Below are 20,934 nucleotides of genomic sequence, written 5' to 3' on the forward strand. Positions count from 1 at the left end.
TTGAATTTCTGCCATAAGACAGCTAGCCAAGGCATTCCTCTGGGCACGGCTCTGTGAGCTTAGTGCAGAAGGAAAAAGAAATGGCTCAAGACCCTGTTATGATTTCTGGAAACTAGTCAGCATCTGCCTGTCACAGGCATGCTTTGGGGCAGAAGTCAAGCTTTGCTGAGGAAGAGGAGAAGAGATGGATGTAGGGGAGTGAGGCTCTCATCCCTTCCCCTGGGTCTGACCAGGGCAGACGTGGAGCCCGAGGCAGGACCTCGGCACTGGCGATTGACCCGTGGGCTGTGGCACGGAGGGAGCAGATCATAGTGTGATCCGTCTGTCTGCTCTGCCTATAAAAGGGAAGCAACAAACTCTTTATCCATTCCAAGAAGCCGCTCAAAATCAACACTGCTTTTTTGTTTACAGTCTACTCCCAGACACATTTAACCAGCCATATGCGTCTAAATTGTACAGCTAAAATGTCCACAGGGCAGAAAAGAATGACTTCATCAGGATTAAACTTTAAGATTAAACACTGGAAAGCATGAGGTTTAACATGTCAGCAGGTCCTTCCAACATCATTATGGTTTTCTGAAGTCTTTCCGTATATTTTGCTGTTTGGGAGGAAGGACGGGGTGGGCCACGTCTGGATGAGCTAAATCCCACGCCTTAAACACCTGATCGTCCCTGAAGAGCCCTGAGGCACACCCCAGCTCTCATGGTGAGACAAGGTGGGCATGGCCAACAGCTGAAGACATGACCAGAATAAACCAGACCTACCACCACATGAAACTGCCAGGGAAACCGCCTCCGCACCTTCCCACCTCCCCAGGCCCTGAAGTCCAGAAGAACAAAAGGCTCCAGTAGGAAGGAAAGAGAAAGGACGAACATGATCTTTGCAGTGGGTATAACTCACTTTCCCGGCAAACACTGACAGAAACCATGAGCTGCTTGTTCTGTGCAATCGCTTCCAGCCCTTGGGAGCCCTGCGCTTCTCTCCCGCAATGAGATGCAGTCTGCTCTGCAGCAGCAAGGTGTCCCATGAGCCCTTCTCAAGGCAGAGGGGATGGCACTAAATGGAGCAAAGTCCAAAGCAAAGGTGTCTCAGGAAACAGTGTTCTCTGATTAGCTTGGAGGAGACCTAGACAATGAATAATAACTGATCCAGTTAAGTTCAGAGGGAAATAGAGACAGCAATGCTGCATCAGTAGCCTTCCCCTTGAATCTAGTTTAGCCCAGAAATGATGTATGATTTTAGGAAAGCCATATCCCATGTGTAGTACTATCTTTCAGAAAGGATGATGACCTAAAGTCAGGTCATTTGTGGCTGCTAAAAATCTTACAACCAGTGTGGGGGTAGTAGTGTCTGCCCAACAGCTTCCTGTGCTTTAACTTCTCATATATAGGATCAGGTGGGTATATTTTTTCCTTCTGTTTCCCTTCTCCAGCTGTTGAAGTAATTCCTGTGCGTAAGTTTTCTTTCTATGTCTCTCCCTGTCCCCATTTTTTCTTCCCTTACCGCCTTGTAGCATGTCACTGCTTAAATTTTATTGTCTCCCTCTGTCCTGCTCCTTGTCCCTGTTTTTTAATTCTTCCCTCTCTGTCCTCCAGCCTGCCAATTTTAAATTTTATTTCTGCATCTCTCTCTGGCCAGCTGCCTGTCCCTCTTTTTACCATCACAAATAACCAAATGTTAGTGGCAAACTTCAGGAGCAGATCAACGCTGACTCGGAGGGTGGTTGCTGAGGCCTGGGAGTTTGGTTTGGCGCGGATGGGTCGGCATCTTCAGGCAGGGCAGAACTGTGTGTAACCACTGCACCTTTCATGGCTTTGAACAGCAGCGCTCAGCCGCAGCCTGAAGCCTTCTAGGGTATTCATAGAAAGTAACAACATAAAGCAAATCTACTGGCGTGCCCATCCTGCACATCCTCTGGGAGCTGCTGTCATCTGCCGGTGCTGCAGCCGGCGGCTGGGGGGAGCAAGCGGGAGCACAGCTCATCAGCTTTTCCTTCCCAAGTACATTTTATTGGGGACGGAGCTGAAGAATGGAGAAGGGTGGAATGTAACTTAAAAACAAAGCTAACTTGATTATTTGCATGTTCTTGATCATGTTCTTCATCAATTTATCCAGATTATATTTAATTTTAAATAATATGATTCACTAACGGGGCTTAGGAAGACCGAAGCTAACCCATCTTTATTCTGGAAGTAGATTCTCAGAGCACACCTTAACTATCCGAGAGTTACGAGTGCTGAGGTGCATTTCCTCAAAGCACAGCCACTGGAAACAAACGCAATGTTAAAAAAAAATCTCCAGGCTTACTACAGTGCCAGGCTCTGCAGATCAGACCCACTACTGTCCTGACACAGTAGAATCCTGCGCACACAGGCCCTGCCTAACGCTCTGCATTGCAGCCACCTAAGAGCAAGCAGCAGCTGACCTCCAGCTAACTAACTTCTGGGTAATGCTGAGTACCCCTGTGAAGCACGTTATCTGTTTATCCATCTGTTTAACTGCACGGTCATAACTGACCTGGATGGTTGAAGAATGCTAACATTAAAAGCTACTGGAATAGTTTTGTGTTCTGAATAAATTAAGAGGCTTGGGGTATGCAATCAACTCTTCATCCTTTTGTTGCCCGCTAAAGGGCACGGCAGTGCTGTGAAGACGATTACTGTTATTAAACCGTCAGTGTGGCTCCAGGAAACTGGAGACTGCCCTGAAATTTAATTATGGAGAGCAGCAGGGGAGGGGGACCCCTGGGAGGACGTGGGCGAACCTGCAAAACGCACTTAGTTTTGCTGATATTCTGAAATCACTTCTGTGCAAATTACTACATTGCCGTGTGCTGCCCACAGCTGGCGGGAGCAGGTCACTTCCCTCCTCACATCTTTAGGAACAGTTGTTTAAGAAGAAAAGGCATCTGTAGCACAGTACCGATCTCAACTACTATTGGCTCAGCTGGGAGCTATCTGAGAAGGCTGCTCCTCCGTATCAGCAGTGCCTGGAAGTCAGATAAGAACGTGTTCAAAAGCCTGCGGGGTACATGCCAGTGGTACCCAAATCTGGTCAGAGTAACCCCGACCTGTTCGGCAGGCAGTTGGTGTGGTGGTCAGCGCAGCGATGATGCACCCCGCAAGTACCACAAACCCCACTAAGTGAGGTCCTGCCAACATGAACTCACCTGAAAAGACGCCCTTGTGGAACAATATCTCTTTTTGTCTGTCCCTCTTCACAATCAGGCAAGGAATGAGACCCAGAAATGCCACACAGCCACTAGTTTGCAGCGCTGCTGCCGGCCTCCTTACCTCCTGGCTCTGCCGGTCAGTCTGTCCTTCCCTTTGGCTCGGCTGCTCACAGCAGGTACTGCTTTCGGACCAGGGTCGCTCACACTCACTCCATGCTGTCCTCCACCTAGAAAACAGGTTGGAAATGCCATGCAAGAGCAGGCAGAACCAGCTGATGGACGTTGAGGGGGCCAATGTCCTTGTACCAGTGGAAAGTGCCTCTGGAGGGGGAAGCCTCTGAAGCTGTATTCATTAGGTATATTTTCTAAAATAATAAGTACAAATTGAGAATTTATGGGTGTTTTTTCTGCATTTTTCATCCCAAATTCCAATTATAATTTTAAATCTTATTCCTGAGATAGTCTCACTTGTGCTGTTCTTGGAAGGCTTATTCTTATTCTCCCTTGCCACACAGCACAGACGGTCCCACCCAGCTATGAGAGCAGCCACGCGGTATGTCCCCAAAAGGCACTCCAAATCTGCGAGAGTGCCTGGAGAAAGCTCTCTCTCTGAGGCCATATCAGAGGTGCTGACACTTAGTGGGGTGCCACAACCGAGCTGCGTAGTTTACTCACCTCTCCCGTCGGGGGGAAAGGACCTGTGCTGGAATTTCCTTGCGTTTCTTCCCCCTGCAAGGACAAAGCAAAGCACGCACAAAAGCGAGTGAGGTTCTGGAATGGACACGCAGCAGAAAGCCTGGTGTTCAAACAGGGTGTCACAAGGGAAAGCTTTGTTCTGCCAGTCCATCTCCTGAGAAACAGGAGTCATGATGGACTTATGCTAGTAAGGAAGCCAGCATGTGCCACAGGGATCAGAGATGATGTGCTCTGGAATAGGATTGCCTCTCAAACCAGTGTTGGGGAAAGGAGGCAGTGCTGAGCCTCCATATTGTGTCGTACAAGGTTACAGAAACGGTGCCACTGCTCTCCCTGGGAAGGTAAAAAGCACTAGCACCCAGACACTCAGATCCCATCCCCTGAGCACTCTGCAGAGCAGAGAGGGCTGAGACCCCAACGCTGCGCTCAGAGGCATTTGCCCAGGAAAGCAGAGTTTCACAACTGACAGCCACGACAGCTGCTGTGGCGCTCGGATTCGCACGATCGGCATTCACTAGCATCAGGACAGAGTCTAGGTGTCCCTTGCCAACCTTTCTTATTGCTGGGATTATCCAAGGCTGGCTCCCCATCCTTAACAAAGTCCTCTTCAAACCTGCAGGTTAAAAACAGGCATTGTCAGACCTGACCGTTCTCCTCCAGTGTGCAAAAGCGTGGGCAGGAGACCTCAAGACAGCGCAGGCTCCAGCCTTCGGCCCTTCTGCACCTGCCCACTGGCAAATATGTGCAGGTTTATCAGCAGGAGCTGAAACTGCATGCACTAACCAGGAGAAATGAGGCTGTGAGGCAATTCTACCCCAAAGAAGAACCCCTAAAACCTTTACATCAGTACCCACGTATATATGTGTGTGTATATACTTAATTCTATGAGCATCCATGGAGTCTATAGATGCCTGTAGTGTAACTGTACAAGGCTCAAATGCAGCTTCCCAAGCTTCTTCAGGACTTGCCTTCTCAGAACAGACCTGTCCAGACTCATTTGGTTGGTTTCTAATCCTGCTTGTGTCGTATTATGGCTTTTCTCTAAAAATTGGATATACGGGAGAACAGTAGGGCTCAGAGCTGTCTTGCCAGCAACACTCAGCACCCACTTGAAGTCAATTCACCTCTAATTATTGGGGTCTGAGTGACTGAAAAATCTAGGTATTTGGTCCCATTTCTCAGCCAAAAATTGGCCCATCATTCTGCCCTGTACAAACTCTTATCAGCAAACCCATGTGATGTCCCTTGACTCCACACCCTATCAAAACGTTACCTCACTGCAGGTGCTACGTCCTCCTCCAAAGCTTTCTAGCTGGTGTGACCCAGCTGGACAAGCACGGTTAGAGGGACAGTGTTTGAAGCGGGGAAGTGTCAGACCCTGTGAAGAGCTCTCCCACATTGCTGTCCCCAGCACTTCCCCCATATCATACGGGTGGCCCTTCAAAGTGATGCCCTCACACTGCAGTGCCTGAAGAGGCTGAGTCTGAGGTGTGGAAGATTTAGGCACACCGGCCTGGCCTGTCATTGAAAAGGAGAAACAAGCAGGGCAGTGAGAAAGCCTGTGGACTAGCAATGTGAGTTTGTCCATGCCTGTTTCCAGAAGAGCACCTGCACCCTCATGCCGTTGGATTTGTCCATGTGGAGACAGAGACGACCCTCCACATGTAGACTGAGCAGTGATTCACGCTCCTCTCCCTCCCACAGTCCAAGCCCTGGTGGGACCAAAGGCCAGCAATCTTGGTCAGCACACAGTATCTCCTATCGGGGTAGGAGACCTCACGTCAGAAAGAAAATAGGAGAATCACTCTGATATCTGGTCCCACTGATAGACATGGTCAGGAGGAGAAAGAGACAGCGATGTGGGTTTGGTCAGGGAGAGGCACATGAAAGCATGGGATTTGGTCAGCAGTGAACACCTGCACGAGATCTCATCACTGGCTTTAGATAGCCTGCTGCAGACAAACCACCCCAGGACCGTGGAGGACCTACATGTGCTCCGACTTCTCCACATCCCAAGCCCGTCGCCACTCGCCCTTCGCGTTCTTGTGGCGTGCCAGTCGCTCCAGATCAATCTTATCGCGCTCCCTCTTCCAGCGTATGTACTCTGAGCGTTCCCGTCCAGTCATGGGGAAACTGAGGTCTCCAGGGCTCTTCTGCACTGACTTCCCGCTATCCTAGTGGAGGCAAAAGAGCTTTTGTTAATAAAAACGTCTTAAAAGTCTGCACTCAGTGTACTTTGCACTGTCACCGCCAGAAACACTGAGTAATATTTGAAAACAACGTGGAGCAAGGTCAGCTTCCCTCTCCGATGTGCACACAGAAGGGCTCTGCTTTACTTGTAGCCTAGACAAGTACTTACTTGTAGACTGGTCCCAGGGCTGGCTGACTTTCCAGAACGGGAAACTGAGGCAGGAGGAAGTTACACAGCTTGCTTAGAGCCACGCTGTAAATCCATAGCCACATCAGAACAAGTAAGCGTTTCCTCCAAGGGATATTCACAAATGATAATGATAATTGTGGCAAGGTATTTTGGAAAAGTTGTTCCACTTCATCCAGACTGCATGAATAATATTACGTTTTGAAGGATTAAAAATGCTTCCTCCTAAAACGCTGGATTTTGCCATCTGGATACATTCTTCTTGCCTTAATGAGATGGGGCTTCACTGCTGCTTCCCTGACCTGAACTGCAATGTTCCTTTGGTTCCTGCAGCAATATCTAACCTCCTGATCTGTGTAGCAGCTGCCATAAGGTGAAGTTTTTCATTCTAGATATTTAGTACCTGGTTACAAACTTCTAAAGCATGCCCCTGTAATTCTGCGTGCAAACGGCCGCAGAATTGATTCGCCCCATTCGTACTTGCAGTCACTTTAACTGCAGGCATAAATTGGACAGCAGCTTGCACCTGCTGTGTTCCTGCTCACCTGAAGGTTTTAAAAGCAAACATTCTCAATTTTTCCCCTGGAAGAGGCACTTTGCTAGGGTTTACTTATGGCATATAGTTAGTTCCATGGAGTGCCTGCAACATCTCCCAGCAGAGTTTGGGAGGTTGAATTCTCATAGAAGATGCACTGGGCTAACAAATCCCCCCACCCAAAGACTGTGGGACGCTGAAATAAAAGTTATGCCTATGAAATCCTTCACAGGGTCAAGACAGCCTTCTGGGACCACCAGGCTGGGGCCACCCCTACGTCCCGGGTACATGGTACCATGAGTGCCAAGAGCAGCATTCCTGGAGCAAGGGGGTTCTTCACCCTCATTGCTTTCAGCCTCTTGGTTTACCACTCCTCATGATAGACTAGGTAAGGGCTGCTGCTGTTCAAAATCTTAAAGCTCAATGAAAACCTAGTTCAGAGCTGATGGAGCATGCAAGAGGGGGAGGTGGGTAACCCAGCTGCCAGGTTAATGGACATGGTTGAAACAGGAGCCAACTGGCCATGGTGTGTTGTCAAGCAACGCTGCTTGGTGAATAGCTTAGTGCAGAGCCGAGTCCTGGGGTGCTAATTACCAGCGGTTAATTCATCACTTCATACACGTGCCCTTCCACGCCAGCCACCCTCACCCCATCCCCAAACAAGAATTAACTCCTCAGCCTTGCACTGCTGATAAAAGCAGAGCAGCAGGGAAGGAGTGACTGAAAGCCCTGTTTCCAAGGAGACCCACCTGCGTGGGCCAGAGATGGGGTGGCAGTAATTGCTCCTCCATTCATTAGCTGGCAGGAGCTGTGGGACCTGAGTCCGCATCCCCAAGAAGGGAGAGGTGAGGTCTGCAGAAGGGCAAGGGACACCAGGGCAAAGCAAGGGCAAGCACTGGTGTCTGGGTTGGGGCACAGGCCTGGGGATGCTCCCCGCAGCTTCCAGCCCCATGGCACAGTGGGGCACAGTGGGTCCTGACACACCCATCGAGGAGAAGCATGCAAGAGCTGAGTAGCGCACAGCTAGCGAGAGCAGGGCTCAGCCTCCAGAGCTGGGGGATAAGGGAAGTGCCCTGCCCCATTAGCTTGGCCCTTAGCAAAGGGGAAGCCAAAAGCAAGGGAAAGACTGAGGCTGGTGCCTGAGTTCTCTCGTGGGTAGGTACAGAGGTGGCTGTGGGGCCCACAGAGCAGGGTAAGCTGGTCCTTGACCAGGGGCTCACCTCAGCTGCAGCATAGCTGTGGTTCACTGGACCACAGGGCTATCCTGCTCCACTTTTCTGCTCTGGGGTGGGGGAGCTCAGCTGGAATTAATATTTAAGAGCCCATCTGTGTCCTCCTAATGAATGACATTGAGGTGGGGCTATTCAATTCGTGCTCCATTAATTAAGAGCATCTGCAGGCTCAGGGGAGCCAGCATGTCCTCCAGAGTTTGCATTAAACAGTCAGTGGGAAAGCCTGTGCTTTGATTTACCTCCATCCTACTCAGCTTCTGCTGAAGTGAGGAGCTGGAGCTAACACACCCTGAGCCTTTCAGCCACAAGCAAATGGTTTGGGGATAGAAAGCAGCTAGGGCTGTGCTGCCACATGGGTGAGCACGTTGCCCTTCCTAACATCCCTGCTGCTATGCTAGGGACTTAAGCAGCCACGACAAGGTGTGAAAGGGTGTCTGTCACCCTTTCCAGCGCTGCTTTGCTTCAGGTGTGTTAGCTGCTCAGCCAAGCTTTGGATGACCAGAGGGATGAACAGCGGGGACCACATCAGAGCACGCTGCTGCTTCCTTTAGGACTGAGGCAACTCTTACTGACAGGGAGGCACATCCTACTGGTTTCCTCTTCCAAGACAATGGTCCCCCCCAAGGGACACGGGGCCAAACTCACCTTCCGGCTGTGCTCGCTTTCTGCGCCTCTGTCACTGTCTGATCTCCTCTTCTCTGCTGTTCTCCTCTCCTCTGCCTGCAAGAGCACAGACACGGCAATTATTTTGAGGATTAAGCAAAGTCTCCTGGCAGTGGAGTTGGTGCCTGACCCTGTGCCCACCAGGACATGTAAGGACTGCCCAGAAAAGGTCAGCAAAAGAGGAAAGATTGGTTTCTAGGGCCCTGAATCAAACTGATGTGGAAAAAAAAATAAGTCAGAAAGTAAGGGATGTATGAGAAAAGCAAGGAAAAGGGATGTGTTCCCGCAGGTCCTCTCCTCCCAAGCTAGAGGCAGAGAGGTGTCCTGCATGGTCCCATTTCTTTCCAAGGCAGACCAAGTTTCAGGTGCCTTTTCAGATTCAGGCCAAAGGCTCAGCTTACAATTCAGCTGTACGAGAGCTGGGAGCCCATCTCAGATGCAGTGAAAAGCCAGCATGGTAAAGCTGGGAGTGACTTTTGTCCCTGTCAAACAGGGTTCCCCTCTACCAGGGTCCATCCCTGCTTCCACTGGCTTTAGCCATGCTGCCACCAGAATGGCAAGCTCTGCTCTAGTGTTGATAGCCCCCTGCCTGGCAGGAGGTGACAACTGGCCCTACCATCTTAATGAACTACAGGCACTACACATGAGACATGCCACGGCCAGGCAGTTCTCTGCTCCTATGTGGGACTGATAATACAGCCTCAGCCACGTCAGAGGCCAGGGTGGGATCACAGTGGGTCTGCAGAGCATAAATATCTTTTAAGAAAGGCTTTCTGCCCTGGTTAGATAGCATTGTCGGGTGCCACCGGCAGGGCTGCTCGCCGTTGCATGTGCCGGGTGGGTGAGGGCAGGGTACCAGCCTGCCCCCGACACTGCTGAGCCCCTCAGGGCAGGGGGTCGGTGCTCACTCAGGGCTCTGCCCCGGGGTGGCTGTACGCCTCTGCGAGCGAGCGGCTCCCACTCCCACCCGGGCGCTGCTATAGCACATGATTTGCAGCACGGCAGCTGCCAAGTGGCACAGCATTTGTCACGGCTGCCTCCCTCTGCTTTGTAACTGTACATGGCAGCCCGGGGCTGCACAAACGCTGCCAGGAGCAGAGAGGCCCCGGTGTGCTGCTGCCCGGTGGCCCCCCTCACACCCAGAGGAGCCGAGGCATCCCCCAACTCCCCTCCCTGCTGAACCGCTACGGGGCCAGTGAGTGTGTGGGGCTGAGATTATCGTGCTGCCGTTTTGCATGGACAAGCAAAACTGAAACACAAAGAGGAAAGTCGCAGCGCAAACTGCCAGGTCAGCCGTTCGAGAAAGCATCAGTGCAGTGAGCTCCAACCCAGGCTGGCAACAGGACTTTTATTCCAGTCATTTGCCAGCCCCAGGTTTAGCCCAGCATTAGAGGGCTGGATGCGGGAAATGTGGGAATCCAGTCTCGATACCTGCAGGCTCTGCCCAGCCTCCTAAGGCAGCTCATCCCTGCTGCAGCCTGTTCCCGTGCACGCGGTGGGATCATGCAGGGAGCGAGCTCAGAGCAGTCTTTTGGGGGATTTCCGCATATGCTAAATCCAAGGCAGGTGGGAAGTGTGACCGTACGGCCAGTGCTCATGGTCATTGCACGGTGATGCTGTCAGTGCATGACAGCTTCACTGGTCTGACTGGTATGAAGCTGGGGTAGCTCCAGTACAGGTAGAAGATTGTGCAAACAGCTCCTTGGAAATAATGAGGAGGATGTTAGCTACATTGTCCTAGGATTCCTCAGCAAAGATATGGGGAAAAAAAGCAGAGGTCTCTGCTCAGAGAAGCCACCCCTCACCATATTCTGGCCTGTTGCAAAACAGGCCAGGATATGGTGAAAGATGATACTGGGTATTTATTTCAAAAGGTTGCTGCAAAAACTTATGTAACCAAAAATGCTCCCTCCAGGCTCAAAGTCAATGGCTCGTCCAGCCCCATTTGAAGAACGCAGTAGCCAGGGGTCTAATGAGCCTCTGCAGCCCCAAAGTGAGACCTTGCGTTGGTAGAGAGATTAAATCAGCAGAAACCTGGGAACTTTGCTTATTTGAGGAGGCTGGCTGGGGAGCAAGGTGCAGATGGATGTTTAGCCTTTAAAGCAGCTGTAAAAGAAACTCACTGTTTTAGAAAGAGTACAAGGGAGCCAGCTGCTGCAGAAGAGCTGGAGCCCCTCCGTCCCTGGGGGAAACTTTGTGTGGGAGGAGTGATGGGAGAGAAGGAGCACCGATTGCCTCGGAAATGCCAAAGACAGCTCAGGATTGATGGGGAAACTGAGGCAGGGAGCTGCATGGGTGTGCTTATTGTTTCATCTGAGCCCACATATTTCTTATGCAAGCTCATGCAAACAATGATTTGGTTTGGACCCTTTACAATGCCTGATTGTGTCCCAGAAGACAGGAACCGGAAAGCCAGAGCATCCGCACAGCCGGAGCACCGAGCCAGGGTGCGCGTAAGCTGCGGGGGGAGCGGTGTGCCTCTGCCTGTCTGCAGCCCAGCACAGCTTGACTTCAGCCCTGCCTCTGCCAAGCGAAGAGCGAGCCTGCGCCCAGGAAATGCGCTGGGACGGCCCAGCTGAGGGACTGTGCTGCAGCTCGCGAGACGCGGCGCGGGAGAAGACGCAGCTCCTGCACGGCTGGCCAGCCCTGGACTCCTACAAGCCGGAGGATGTCCTGTTCTGGGCACCAGCTCCTCAGCACACACCACAGATCGCTCTATCACAGGGACACTGTGACAACTCTCCATCCTTTTACACCCCTCGCTCAAAGCCAGGTTGCTTTTTTCCTTAGTCTGCTTCTATTTTTGCTTCTCAAAGGGCACTGTGGAAAAGAGAGAGAACCAAAAAATTCTGGTTTTCTTCTACCAGAAAAGCAGGTCTGAACTGTGCAGTTAAGAAAACATGGTTAGCTTTGCCTTTTGCACTGGCTCAGGAGCAGGTTTTCGCATTTGCTCCGTGCTGCCCCAGAGCTACTGCTAGCCTGGTATGACACACCCAGGCTATGGGGAAGCAAAACATGTTTTTCTCCTCCTTCCTCCTCTCCGCCCCCAAAATTATGAAATATGACAATGACATTATCATCTCATAGTTTAACTGTTCCTGCACAGCAGGGGAGGAGATGTGAGGAGGGAACAAAAACCTAAAGTAGAGCGAGATTATGTTTGTTTATCCTGAGATTGATGCACGGATTTCTCTATTTCTCAGTCCCAGAACGGTCTGGGGAGGGGGGGACAGAGCCTGCTCCCAACCAGGGTGCGGCCCTGGGATCCCACACGCTTTCTGACTCGGGTTTGCCTGACCTCCCAGCGCACATACGCCCAGCTAGCGTTAATGCACAGGGGTGACGACGCTGACGCCGTTATCCAGCCGTGTTAAGCATTGTTTTTTACTAACAGTTCTCCACACCAAAGCCTTGGACGGGCTTTGACGGCTCTGGCCTCTTCATTGTCTTCTTGTTTTAAAAATAAGTACCAACAGATGCGTTAAATTAACCTCTCGGTACCCAATTCTGCAGGCACGTGTCGGCACCAGAACTGGCATTTCTTCTGCAGGAGGAGATTTCTGTAAGGGCTTAGAGCTGGTTTTCCAGTGCTCGGATCCCCCACTGGGCAGGATTTTTGAAACTAGCACATGAGAGGATATTTTTTTCTAGTTCTTTTGAAAAATCTGCCTACTAATTGTGCTGCCTGAAGGGAGCTAAAGACTTTTCAGCCACCCTTTCTGCCCATCTTCCCCTCCCTTCTGCGATGTAAAAGCAAGTGTTTCTCCTGCTACAGGTTTGGTTCCTCGCCCATGCAATCACGGCAGTCAGACTCATCGGCGTTAAGCCCCTGAAAGCAGCTTTTGTGTCTCCTGATCACAAACAGTCATTTCTGATGCACCATCCCAGGAAACTCTGTTAATAAAAGGACAATTTAAAAGCCCCGAAGCCCTATCAACCATCCATTTAAAAGATGATTTGTAACCTGCTAATTAACCATTGTGCTCCACTGGTCCTGGGCTGCCAGCTTGCAGCTCTAATGTATTAATGATCCTGAAACACTGCCAGGGCATGGAGTGGCTTTTTAGGAAAACTGGTGCTAAGCATTAGGCATTCTCCCCGGCCCTGCTCGCAGGTTTAGGGGCAGCCAGGCAGAGGGGGGGAAGAAAGGTCCCAGACGTGGCACCCTCAGGCCCGCAGCAGCGCTGGAGGCCGTGAAGCTGCCCCAGCACGGCGATGTGCTCAGGCTAATTTGTTCTGCAAGGAGACAGGATAATTTGGTCCCCCCAGCCCTCTGCGCTAACAGGGAGTGAAAGAGTCTTTCACTGGGTAGAAAAAAAAACAGGCTTCAAGATGGCAGGGTAATATCAGGCACTGGGGCTGTTTTGGAAAAGAAAATAACGAGAACAGCTTTTTTTTCTTGCATTTCCTCTTTGGCAGCTTCTGCCACAGCTGTGCGCTGCCAGCTGCGATGTGGTCTGGGACTGACAATGTGGTGCTAGCTAGAAGCACCAAGGGCGGCAAGAATGGGAGTCTCTTATTTTTCTTGCCGTCTTTTTACTGAATTTCGTCATGAATAAAAATAGAGAAAAATGTGGCATAACGAGGATGGCCATCAAATGATTTAATAGTATAAATCTGGCAAGTGCAGAGAGGAGGTGGCAAAGCTGACAGTGGCCGGGCTCTGGGATGTCACCGAGAGGGACTGACGGGTGCGACCCTCTCTCCTAGGCACCACAGGCCTCTGAGGGAGGGAGGACACAAGATGACCCAGGATGAGCAGGGAACCAGCTGGGGCATGAGGCAAAAAATGCCAAAGGATGGGCCATGCTGGGGTAATAAGAGAGGCTGAAAGGTAATGCTCGAACTGGGGGTCTCAGCCCAGGTCCTAACACACAGCTGCTCAGATGACAACACTGATACCCCACCAGGCTCTCCCAGTAGCTGATCAGTTTACAGACGAAAATTAAGTTTCTCTTTTGGATTAACAACTAATTAAAGGTGAGAAAACAAAAAGTGGCAAGAAAATGCCAGTTTCCATGGTAGAAGATTAGCAGGGGTGTGCCACTGGAACATGCACTGCTCAACATGCTCATAAATGGTCTGGAAAAGGAGCTGAATAGAGAGATGACAGTTTGCTGACGACACTAAATCATCCAGGGCAAAGAATGTAATTTGCCAGGAAAGAGCTGCAAAAGATCTCTTGACATTGAATGCCTGCATCGTAAAATTACGGATTAAATTTAATATCAGTAATACAAAATAACTCACAGGGAGAAAAATGCCCCTTCTTATATATACACACGAAGTAATGAAGCCTGAACTATGATTAGCACTCAGGAACGAAATTTTTGGTGTTATTGTGACTAGTTCTCTGAAAATGTTAGCTCAATTATTTAGGAAATAGCGAAGAAAATGCAAAGTCGTTAGGAGAAGAATGGAGAACAAGCCAGAAACATTGTTATGTCACTGAGTACATCCACAAAAGCCCGCAGCTTGAATGCCATGTACAGTTCTGGTCCTCTTGTATTAGAAGAATATAGTAAAAATAACAAAGGCACAAACGAGGGCAATGAGAGTGATCAAAAATATAGAAATGCTTCCTCACCAGACATGTCTAAATAGGGTCAGTCTCTTAAGCCGGCAGAAGAGAAGGCTGAAGGGAGATGTGAAACAGGTCAATAAAATCATTTGTGCTTTGGGAAGGTGAACAGGGGGTGATCCACACGCCGCTTCCCGTGACGCAGAAACATCAGATGCAGTTATCAAGTAACAAGTTTGAAGAAAAAGAAGGGGTGCATGTTTCGGCACAGCACGTCACTTAACAGTGCAGCTCCTGGCTGGAGATGTGGGGGATAAAGGTTAGATGGACTAAAAAAAAAATAAATTAGAATTCAGGCAAGAAAAAGCCTGTCAAGAAGAAAGATGCTGTTCTTGGCAGAGAGGGCCCCAGCCTGGGGGCTGGCGAGTATAGGAGGGAAGGGATGCCTGGAGGCTTCCCTGGTCTTCTGCTCTTTCCCTGACGCTGTGCTGCCGGCTGCTGCTGCGAACGCTTGGCGTGAGTGCAGACCCTGCTGCACGGACACTCTGTTGGTGCGCGGACCTCGCGGGGCAGGTCCCAGCTCTTCTGCAGTGCTGGGGTGCCTCTGGGTTGCAGAGGCCAGCAGTGCTGGTTTCCCTGTTTACCGGCCTTCCTGAAGTCACGCAGCGCTGAGCCGCTCAGCACGGCTCACATGCTTATCGTCACCACGGCCGGGGAGGAGGAGGCACGCTATAAACCTGCTTCCGTGGGGGGGACTGAAGCCCAGGGCTGCCAGGGTCTGTGGATGCTGTGATCCCACCGGTGCTGGTGGGATTCGGCTTCCACTTCCAAAATGAATTGCTGTTTTCAGCGTCCCTGTGACACACACTGAGTTCTGCAGGCTAAAATTATTTAATACATTTTGGTATTACTGACTCTGATCTGCTCTCTGCCCTGCAGCCTTCCAGCATCTCTTGGAGAAGCACATCGCTCTGAGGCACAGCATGTGACACAGACTTGCCTGGTTTCAATTTTTCAAGCACTATCGCTATCAGAAAAAAAAGAAGTACTTGTTTAAAACACTAATCCTTAGCGCAGCTTAGGAACAGCTGAAGTGACAGGGTGGGCCAGACCAAACCTCCCTTGACTCAACCAGCCCGAGCTGGCATGATGAGCGAGATGCCAGCGTGACCTGTCACTCCAGGCCCCATCTGCTTCTGTCACTGATCCTGGGAAAAGGTTGACCACGTGCGGATGGAAGTAAGTAGCTTGCAGAGGTGACCATGAAATCCAACTGTTTAACTCTTACAGCCACATCCTTTTGTCGCGTTGTAAGGTGCCTCCATGCTGACAGTTGCGGTTTGTCCTGGCTCTTGTAGCTGTTGTCTGAGGTTACACAATTAACGTAGCAATGTGAGGATATCTTCATTAACTAGGGATGGAACGGGGCCTCATCAGTCTGAGGGAATCACTGGGAACAGGGAGATCTCTGGAGCTCAGCTGGACTCTAAAACATATCCAGCTGGTAACAGGTATTGGAAACTAGAGTTTCATACACTTTTATAGCTTCTTCTAGATTATAAGAGGAATCCAAAGAACAACAACAAATATTCCCATGAAAGCCTATTTTTAAAATAAGCTCATTAACACACGCTCGCGGCCCCTTCATTGCCCAGCCTTGGGAGGTATGCTCCGTGGCAACCCCTGTGCTTGCTCCCTGCCTCCTGTGTGGAGGCACCCTGCCTTCCAGGGAGCAGCAAGCCTCCGCTCTGCCCTCCGTCAGCTTCCAAGAGGCTGGGGGAGGTATGCCTCTAAGCTCGGCAACAGAAAGCAGGCAACAATTATTCTGTGCCAGCAAGAAGCATGATGCTTTCGCTAAAAGGGCCTTGTCAGCGATGTTAGTCCAACACTGCTGTTGGGCCAGGCTATCTGTCCAAACAGAATACCAGGTGATCAAGCAAAACTAACCTTTCTTTTCCATCTTAAGTAAGGCTAAGGGCATATACTGCTCCCTGGTAGTGTTGTTTGATAGCTAGAGTTATATGCAGTCTCTGTGGCTTTCCTGTGCTCCTGACAGAGATCCTTCTCTTGTTCAGCCAAGGCGTGAAGGCACCAAATGGCTCCGCACCGTCCTTCTCCCTGTGGACGTCAGCACCAGCAGGCTCTCGTCCAGCACCTAGCGGGCCTCCCTCGCAGCCCGCTGCCGCTAGAAGAGTGCCTGAGCTTCAGTCCAACCCTCTGCCAACTGAGCGACTGGGTTTGGATTAAGGGGAAAAAAAAAGGGAAGACTTTAAATGAACTTTGGTATCGAGGAGGAACAGCACAGAGTTGTTTGCATGCCTGGGGATTATCAGGATTACCTTCTAGCCCAAGCTGTGTGAAGGAGACCACTGTGGCTATGTGCAGTTGAGGAAAGGAGGGCTGACAGAGTTCTGTGAGCTCCTTGCACTACTCCATGGAGGTAACTGCGTTCATTGGGAATGAACTGAAAAGAACGAGCTCAAATGAATGGCAGCACAGTGGGAGCTGAGAGTAGCAGGAGCCAGACCCAAGACACCGACCTCTGCTGAATCACCAAAATCAAATCTGCCAGGCATTAGGGACTTTGCACCCTCTTTGCCAGCCTGTGATTCAAAGCATCAGATCTGCAGTGGTTCATGTAAAAAGATGTAGGCAGATATGGCCTTAAGGTACCGCAGCTGCGGGCCTGCTCTCACACACACCCTGAATCTAACTGCTTTGGGGCCAATATGAGCAAGGCATCGCCAAAACCACATCCATGGGCCCTCAGCCTCAAATTTCTTGTTCCATAATAAAAGCATATAAGATATTACCTTCTCCAGGGCTGTCCATGCACTTAAACCAGGGCACAGGATCTGAAGCCAAAATCCAGGCGCTCCCTCTGCTGCTCTCTCCTAGCACAGTCCCAGCCTTGATGACCTCAGAGATAAGTATTTAACAAGCCCAGCGAGAGCAGAAGCGGAGAGACTTGCCCTGCACATCACAGAATCCCATTTGACAGCCTCAAGGACAGCTACAGCACAGGCACGGTCAGGTCACTCCCATCCTACCATCACGTCCAGGTGTGTCCGTGATGCCTAGACTGAAACGGGCGACAGCTGCCGTGGGAACCTCTGGCGAATGGATAGTTACTAGTGGCTCAACCAGGCAGCCTACATGAGGTTTATGGCATTCAAAAAACTGCTTGGTAGCCATGAGAAGGGAGCACACAGGCTTTCAGAGCTGAAGGTGAACTCTGGGGAGGAGAAGCTGAGGATTTATGTGGGCAGTTAGCAGATGGTTGGCTGCTGTCCCGGAGAGGGTGCTGCATAGGTCTCCCAGTGATCCTGGGCGTGTTTGGCAGCTACACTAAGTGTTGTTTTCCTTCATAGTCTTTGCTGGCCCTGTTTGCTGAAGGCATTCTTACTTATCTGTGCAAACTCTCAAATAGGAAAATATCACATGCCTCTGTGCGTGTAAAGAGACAGGTATTTACAAAAAGGTATTTTAAATATGTTTCAAAGATTAACAACGTTCAGCCAGCTCACCCCGTATGTTATGGCCAGGCACAGCAGGGCTGGGGTTTGGAAGCAGGTATTGCCCAGCTCTGTTAACTTTCAAGCCATGCAGTGAGTCAAGAGAACAGTGCTCCTGACTCAATCTGCTGTACAGCCCCAAAGAGAAGCTGGTAAGAGACAGGAGGTGAGATTCATGCCCCGTATCTGGCAGTGCTGTCATCAATCCTCCCAAAACAGCATCTGATGTTTCTTATGGACTCCTAAGAAGGTTTAAGAGCCTGCCAGCTCTAGCTAGGATCATGGAGAAGGGAAAGGACTGTAGCCTTTCCTCGTTCACAGTGATGGAAGCCAGAGAAGCCTATGGTGATAGGCTCCACACTATTAATAGCTAGTCTCTCCCAATGCCCTGTTGCTGGGCTAGCTCCTAATCTGTCTCCACCACCCTTCTCACGCCAGCAGGAGTGGATGCCACGGATACGTTACAGGCCAGTCAACCACAATGCACTTACTTTTTCCTTGTTATCCATAGTGATGGCAATCTGCATCCTTCTCCCCCGGCGGAAAGCCACCAAATGGTCCGTCTCTTCTTCGCTCAGGTCTGGCACTCTGCCTGGGCCAGGGAAGCACTCGGTGCGTTTCTCACTGACGATCCGCTTGCCCTGGGAAGGACAGGATGAGTGAGCGACACCTCCATCAGCCCTATGCAGTGCCCTTCCTAGGAGAGTGGCCATTCCCAAACTGCAAAGGATTTTGGTCTGGCAGAGCAGAAACACGAGCCAGATAGTCAGCATTCTGGGTTTATAAAGCTGCCACCCTACTTCAAGGGATATGTGACGTTACACAGGCATGTTTAACTGAGCACAACTCAGGTAGGGTGGGTTTCACCCTGTTCAGATGCTTTGCAGCACGAACACCGATTGGCGTTTCTACTTCAGACAGGCGAGCCATCTTGTGTTTGTGTCTTTGAAACAAACGTGAAGTTGTCCTCTCACCAAACAACATGTCCCAGTAAAGCGTGAGGCTACACTGGAGCAGAAGCCTGGAGGGTGAAGGGGAAGGGAGACAGTGGTGTCCTCTCCAACCTTGCCCACAGAGCAGTTACTACCCTCAAGTGTATTAATACTTGATAATTTATCATCTTCATAGTCATTGTGCGTTCATATTTCTGGAATGATTTATTCAGCAGTGGAATGGTTTAGAAAACTGATACACAAACTCGTTGAACAAGGGCAGTTTACCCCTTTCAGATATTATTTCCAGCTGTCTGTATCAGTTCATGACTTTACTGCATGGATTTACATCTGGTTCTTATTTTGTTAATTATCTTTGTTGCAGGCTGAGCTCCTGCCAGTGCCCTCAGCCGTCACTTCCACAAAATGAGCGCATCTTTGGTACAAAAATGCATACTTTTTCTCATTTAAAAGTATCATCTTTCAGTTCCATCACATGCCTTTTTATTTTTGCCTTACAAGGAAATGAGAGACTTAATAAGTCATCTCCATCTTTATTTCTGATCTTTTTTCTTTTCTCTTCATCTGTACGATTGCTCTGCTCGACCTTACCAGGGATGAACAAACCTCAGAAGCTTCCCCCTCTACAGGATGGTGTACTTTCCTCTGTTTTATTCCCTGGACTTCCACACATACTAGGGTCTTGATTTCAAAGGAGGTCAAAGTCTCCAAGTAAGCTTCAGTGAAACTTGGGAACTCTTTGTTGCTACGAACTTGGTTTCAAAAACAAACAGCGCACACTGACCTCTGATTTTATGGAAGTCTTGAAAGCATCAGTGAATTTGCCATGACACATGATATCAAGATGTCTTGCATTAGCCTCATCTTCACTTGGCTCTGCCAGAAGTGCAGATGTTAGCAAGGAGGGAGCCTTGCTGTAGACAGCCTTCGTCAGCAAGGCCTTTTTTATCGCTTGTCCAGTCATCGAGCTTCCTAACACATGATAAATGTTTTAGGAGGTACTGGAGTATTTCCAGCATCAGACCTTCAGTCTCTAGTTTATTCTTCTTCCACATGTGTGTAATTCTGCTGTCTCAGCAGAGACAGTTCTTGAGTTAGTCTGATGCATGTGAGAGGGGGAGTGGGTCCCTGCACTGCCGTTGGTTCTGCCTGCCAGAGCTGTGTGGACATGGTGGGAACCTTTTTTATACATTCCCCTGAGTACGTACAGCTCTGGTTTTAGGTTTCAGCTGTAGCTGCTAACAACTTTTGCTGCCCTTAGCAGGACCCTTGCTATTTTTGCTTTTCTTGAAATAAGCGAAGCCACATGTTGCGTCAAAGCAAAGATCTGCTGCCAATCTGTTCAATGCCATTCTAGTCCTTTCCGTGTTGTTCTCTATGTTTGTGTCGGCACAGCCTCCTACTTCAGCTGCTGCCAAGGACCAGCATCTGTGAGCCATCTCTAGAGGTGTCGGGATCTTTTTCCTGAGAGAGTCAAATCTGATAGTCAAGAGAATAGGCAATCATTTAAATAGGGAGTACAACTGTCTTGGCATCTACCATAGCCAGACATTTAGGTGTACTTCTACCTGCAGCCAGGATATATGTCCTGGAAAAGCCCCCACACCTATAATCTCTGTGAGCTGTTTTAAAGGTTTTAGTCTATGTATCTGTCTTGGGAAGGGCAAGATTTTATCAAAGACCAGGCAAAGCCAGAAAGTTCGATCCAGAGCCTAAACTGCTCTGAAATCCCAGCTCTACTCCCCCTCCATGAACAGGGTGTGCTATGCTGTCCTTAATTACACATCCCATTGCAGTCACAACGTTGCAAGTGGTTGCATTACTGCAGCTTAGTAAGTGATTACTCAAGTCCGAACTGGCTCAGGATGTGAAGGTCAATGGCAGCTTTGGCAGCAGTGACCAGAAGACAGTGATTTTAGGAGCCCGAGAGCAGTAAGGACGGCAAGCAGCAGGCTAGAGACCATGGGCTTCAGGAGAGCAGATGCTGAGTTGTTCAGGGAACTGGTAGGCAGGACCCTGCTGGAAGCTGTCTTGAAGGGGAAAGGAGCCCAGGAGAACTGATGGATTTTCACAGACAAGGCACAAGAACATAGGTAAACACTTCCAGTTGTACAAGAAAATGAGCAGGCGTGGTAAGAGTCCAGCTTGGCTGAGCAGGGAGCTCCGGGTTGAACTTAAATGCAAAAAGGGAGTGTGTGGGAGGTGGGAAGGGACAGGCTCTCAAGAAAGGTTACGGGACCAGGATCTGGGCATGCAGGGGTGGAGTTAG

General features: G+C 50.0%; 1 protein-coding gene across 2 annotated transcripts in view; it reads right to left on the minus strand.

Moving 5' to 3' along the window:
* The window catches only part of CCDC9B (coiled-coil domain containing 9B), a 52,277-nt gene that overhangs the window by 15,406 nt on the left and 15,937 nt on the right, over positions 1–20,934 (minus strand). For both annotated transcript variants that reach the window (XM_064453116.1, XM_064453115.1), the window contains 6 exons: positions 18,204–18,353; positions 8,659–8,733; positions 5,859–6,043; positions 4,421–4,482; positions 3,849–3,902; positions 3,295–3,400 (listed from right to left, as the gene is read on the minus strand). In XM_064453116.1, coding sequence (XP_064309186.1) covers positions 3,295–3,400; positions 3,849–3,902; positions 4,421–4,482; positions 5,859–6,043; positions 8,659–8,733; positions 18,204–18,353 — 632 coding nt within the window. The remainder of the gene's footprint in view (positions 1–3,294; positions 3,401–3,848; positions 3,903–4,420; positions 4,483–5,858; positions 6,044–8,658; positions 8,734–18,203; positions 18,354–20,934) is intronic.

This window comes from Phalacrocorax carbo, chromosome 5 (assembly GCF_963921805.1).
Source record: "Phalacrocorax carbo chromosome 5, bPhaCar2.1, whole genome shotgun sequence".
In the NCBI taxonomy this organism is placed as follows: Eukaryota; Metazoa; Chordata; class Aves; order Suliformes; family Phalacrocoracidae; genus Phalacrocorax; species Phalacrocorax carbo.